Source organism: Trichomycterus rosablanca, chromosome 1 (genome assembly GCF_030014385.1).
Source record: "Trichomycterus rosablanca isolate fTriRos1 chromosome 1, fTriRos1.hap1, whole genome shotgun sequence".
NCBI lineage: Eukaryota > Metazoa > Chordata > Actinopteri > Siluriformes > Trichomycteridae > Trichomycterus > Trichomycterus rosablanca.
The window spans coordinates 2502084-2507637 of NC_085988.1; the positions used below are offsets into that span (position 1 = coordinate 2502084).

The 5554-nt window shown below is 42.5% G+C and overlaps 1 protein-coding gene across 1 annotated transcript; it reads right to left on the reverse strand.

Moving 5' to 3' along the window:
- Positions 1-2691: 2691 nt before the first annotated feature.
- On the reverse strand, positions 2692-3834 carry LOC134317575 (interferon-gamma-inducible GTPase 10-like; the record flags this gene model as incomplete). Its single annotated transcript, XM_062998287.1, has 1 exon — positions 2692-3834. A coding segment is annotated over one exon (1143 nt), but the record flags the coding sequence as incomplete, so codon positions are not given.
- Between the last annotated feature and the right edge of the window lie 1720 nt (positions 3835-5554).

The window sequence follows — 5554 nt, forward strand, 5'->3', positions numbered from 1 at the left end:
AACAGAGCAAACAGAGCAAACAGAGCAAACAGAGCAAACAGAGCAAACAGAGCAAACAGAGCAAACAGAGCGAGAACGGACAGAGTACCAGGAGCCGAGATCCCAGACGCAAACAGAGTTACCATGCAATAGTCTCCAACCAGCCTTTCCCTGAGCCTCTCCTAAATAGTAGCAGCTGGGGCTAATTAGCCCCAGCTAACCAATCAGGAGAGGGAGGCTGGCTGGAGACTGGGGAGAGAAGGGCGTGGCACACTGGAGCACAGGATCACACTGAGGCTCCAAGCGTGACAGGTTTCACATAAATAAGCAGTAGTGAGGATGCAGAGTGAGTGTTGCTGAAATATGACTTACCCTAGCCCACGCCCAGTGCATGTGGGCCAGTTCTCTTTACCCTGTGTACCCTGTCTCAGGGATTGTGTTGATGTACAAAATATTTTGAGCTCGTAGGTGTGAGTATGAAGCCGGTCCGTGTCAAGAGTTGCTCTTGGCTGCTCAACTGGAGGTTTCTGTCTGTTGGTCTTGGATTCTGTAAAGGTGCTTTGAGACGGCGTCTATAGGACAGTTATAGCCTAGCAGTTAGGGTACTGGACTAGTAATCAAAAGGTCACTGGTTCATGCCCCACCCCTGCCAGGTTGCTGCTGTTGGGCCTTAATCCTCAGTTGTTTAGTCACAGTACTGTAAGTTGCTTTGGATAAATGCTGACGATGTAAATGTAGTGTAAAAAGCACTATACAAATGTAATGTGACTTGTTCATGGTGTTACGTAAACCTTGCTGTCTGAGGGACAAATATCTCCGCTTCTTTAGTGCCGATCCCAAGCCTGGATCAGTATGAGGGTTACATATTGAAATGCATCTTGCATAAAAACTGAGAAATGGAACATGTGAATAAATGAGCTGCTGTGGTGACTCCTAAACACGGGAGCAACCAAAAGGAATCATCAGAAATGTACTTTTTGTGGTCTGTCAGTAAACCAGACACTCGACGTTTTAAGGTATTTTTATTGATAATAAAATACATTGTACTGATTTGCACATTTTAACTCCAACGCACATCTAGACTCCAACTAAAACAAGTATATGAAGTATATAAAGAAATAACATGGTAAATAAAATCCCGTTATTCTGATAGAAGATTAAAACGCTACCCAGCCATTATTTTATCATTTTAAGCAGATTTCATTCTGAAACAAACTACAAACGAGACAAAACAAATCTGATCACAATATTATAATTCACAATACATGAAATCAAATGTGTTAATAAAGCGAGTATGTTCTGTTAAATCTGATTGTGAAAAATAAAATGATGTGTTGCTGATATAATTCCTCTGATTATATATTCAACCTGTAAGAGGTTCCTACAAAAGCAAATCTAACTCATCACACTTATTACTCTAACCCGGCCTCCCTCAGTACCATCAGTACATTACTCTAACTCAGCCTCTCTCAGTACCATCAGTACATTACTCTAACCATCAGTACCATCAGTACATTACTCTAACCATCAGTACCATCAGTACATTACTCTAACCATCAGTACCATCAGTACATTACTCTAACCATCAGTACCATCAGTACATTACTCTAACCATCAACACCATCAGTACATTACTCTAACCATCAGTACCATCAGTACATTACTCTAACCCAGCCTCTCTCAGTACCATCAGTACATTACTCTAACCATCAGTACCATCAGTACATTACTCTAACCATCAGTACCATCAGTACATTACTCTAACCATCAGTACCATCAGTACATTACTCTAACCATCAGTACCATCAGTACATTACTCTAACCATCAGTACCATCAGTACATTACTCTAACCCGGCCTCCCTCAGTACCATCAGTACATTACTCCAACCCCACCTCTCTCAGTACCATCAGTACATTACTCTAACCCAGCCTCTCTCAGTACCATCAGTACATTACTCTAACCATCAGTACCATCAGTACATTACTCTAACCATCAGTACCATCAGTACATTACTCTAACCATCAGTACCATCAGTACATTACTCTAACCATCAGTACCATCAGTACATTACTCTAACCATCAACACCATCAGTACATTACTCTAACCATCAGTACATTACTCTAACCCGGCCTCTCTCAGTACCATCAGTACATTACTCTAACCCGGCCTCTCTCAGTACCATCAGTACATTACTCTAACCCCGCCTCTCTCAGTACCATCAGTACATTACTCTAACCATCAGTACCATCAGTACATTACTCTAACCATCAGTACATTACTTTAACCTGGCCTCCCTCAGTATCATCAGTACATTACTCTAACCCGGCCTCTCTCAGTACCATCAGTACATTACTCTAACCATCAGTACATTACTCTAACCATCAGTACATTACTCTAACCATCAGTACCATCAGTACATTACTCTAACCCGGCCTCTCTCAGTACCATCAGTACATTACTCTAACCCCGCCTCTCTCAGTACCATCAGTACATTACTCTAACCCGGCCTCCCTCAGTATCATCAGTACATTACTCTAACCCGGCCTCCCTCAGTATCATCAGTACATTACTCTAACCCGGCCTCTCTCAGTACCATCAGTACATTACTCTAACCATCAGTACATTACTCTAACCATCAGTACATTACTCTAACCATCAGTACCATCAGTACATTACTCTAACCCGGCCTCTCTCAGTACCATCAGTACATTACTCTAACCCGGCCTCCCTCAGTATCATCAGCGCATCCGCTTCAAGCTCTTCCAGTCCACTCTTCAGGAGCTTATATGTACTATTAAAAGAATATCCTGCTGCTACAGCATTTACTACACCAGGTTTCAAATTGCGCCGATACTTCTCAGGTAAATCTTCATCTAATCTTGTGGCTGATTTTGACACCAGTGCCTCTACAAGTGAAGATTTTTTCAAAGATGTTAAATGTGGCTTGTTGACTCGTTTTGAGAGACTTTCAATTGATTCATCATCAAGGCCAAACGAGAAGTAGCAACTAGTAAAGAAAGTCACTAGAATGCCAACATCACATGCTAATGTTAGATCAGGTACTAGAGCTGCTGCAACTCCACCAGAGGAAGCGGCTGCAACCCAGGCTGCTATCTTAAACATTCTGACTTTCCTCTTCAGTATGGCCACAGAAGTGACTGGTACTGACTCTATTAGAGCGTATCGTTTATGCTCTGGAAGCTCTGACATCAGTGTGCCCTCAAGCTCCTCAAAATCAAATGCAGAATCATCATAGGAGGAAATGAGAAAAACTTTAGGATTTTTAAAGTCCTTCAAATGTGCCAGGCAGTCGTTCCTAATTTTTGCCAGAGTTTCTTCTCTGTTGAAGTCTCGTTTCTTCTCTTCTTGTGCGACGTCAACGTCTATCTTTGATCTGACAAAGTAAAACAGCTTTTTCTTCTTTTTGATCTTTTTGGCCAGCAGGACGTCGTTCTCTCCAAGTCTCCCTGATGAGATGATGATGAAGAAATCATACCTGGCAAACTGCATCTTCTTAAGATATTTTTTAACCTTAAACTTTTTGGTTCCAATTCCTGGAAGGTCCCAGAAAGTCACATTAGGCATTGTTGGGTGTAGGTAAGGGGTTGGTTCAGTGGTGGTTTCAGTAACTCCAGTTGCAGCTGCACCTTCATCATCATCTCTCAGTCCTCTGATTGCATTAATGAAAGTCGACTTTCCTGCTCCTGATTCTCCAGTTACAGCAACGTCCAGTGAGACGTTATTCAACTGGTCCTGTTTCTCTTGTGCTTTTTCATATGCTCTTTCCAAAGTGGACTCTCCTGAAGCCTCTAATATTGCAGTTACGTCAGAATCTTGACTCATTGTTACAGTATGAACAGATCAGCTTCTGATGTTTGTGTTACAGTTATTGTAGCTCAGCTCCAGTTGCTTGGTGTGTTTAATGAAACAGCAGTTTTTACTTATTCACTCCTGTAAGAAGGGAAAAAAAAATTTAATTACATGATTACATGTTAAATACATTTGAATGTTTATTGGAATTTATTGTCAAACAAAAAATGCGACATAAGAATAGAATAAAAATTGGTCAGAATTGTATTCAAGCTTTATTGAAGGTAAAGCTACCTTCCGGTTTGGGTATGACGCGCGCCGGTTGTTATGATTGCCGCTCCACTCCGGTCTACTTTCTTTTTTCCCTTTTTATTCAACGATATCAGTGCTATTTTGCTACTGATCGTCGTCCCAGGAAGCGTTCATCCTGGCATCCTCGCGGCGCTGATCCTGGCGTACTACGTGCGATACCTCGTCCTAACGTCCCACCTGCTCTGTCTTCTCATAATTGCTTGCTCACTATGGCACTATTTAACTGTCGTTCACTCACTGACAAGGCTGTTCTACTCAGTGATTGCATTACTCATAAAAACATTGACCTTCTCTTTCTGACTGAAACCTGGCAACAGCCTAATGACTATATCCATCTGAACACAGCTGCACCGGTGGGATTTAAGCATCTTTCGTCCCCTAGGGCCTCTGGGAGAGACGGCGGCTTGGCTGTGCTCTTCTCCCAGGCTATTAATCTCTGTATCTGTAACTCCCCAAAGGTTTCTTCTTTTGAATACATGGTGGTTAAGATTCTGAGCCCTAAAAAAGCTGGCAATAACGTCTCAACTTTTTTCTATTGTTAATAAGCTTCTGTGTCCCCCATCCAACTCTTTTCACTGCCTCGTCTGATCTCTGTAACTCCTTTCTCATTTTCTTTCAAGATAAAGTGTCTCCTCAAAATCCGGTTCTTACATTTCTCCTTCCTCTTGCTCGTTCCCGTGTTTCTCCACTGTTGACGCCGGTACCATTGAGAGAATTATATCTACATCGAAATCTGCCACCTCTTTCCTTGACCCTGCTCCTACTGCCCTTCTCAAACTCTGCTGTTCTACTCTATCTGTTCCCATCTCCCACATTGTTGATCTTTCACTTAGCTCTGGATTGGTTCCTGGTGACTTGAAACTTGCTGCTGTCACCCCTGTCATCAAGAAACCCGGATTAGACCAGTCCATACTCAGCAATTTTAGGCCCATTTCCAACCTTCAATTCCTCGCTAAAATTCTAGAAAGAGTTGTAGCCTCCCAGCTGCTCGACTACCTGGATGCAAATATCCAAATTCAAAGATCCAAATTAATCATAACATTTTATTGGCACGTCTGTCTGAGATTGGTCTCATGGACAACAGCTCTCTCCTGGTTTAAGTCGTATCTCACTGGCAGGTGTCAATTTGTTCGTATTGGTCACCAATCATCAGCTACCGTTCCTTTTCTACAAGGTGTACCCCAGGGATCAGTCCTTGGACCCCTCCTCTTCCCCATCTACATGCTCCCTCTTGGCCGCATTGTACGCCAGTATGGTCTGAGCTTCCATTGCTATGCTGACGATACTCAGCTATATATTAGCTTCAAACCCTCTGACCCCGTGCCTCCTCCCTCGCTTACCAGTTGCATACAAAAGTTACATTTCTGGCTGCATAACAATTACTTAATGCTTAATGCGCATAAAACAGAGCTTCTTTATATTGACCCCAAATCTGCCCTCTCTACTTTCT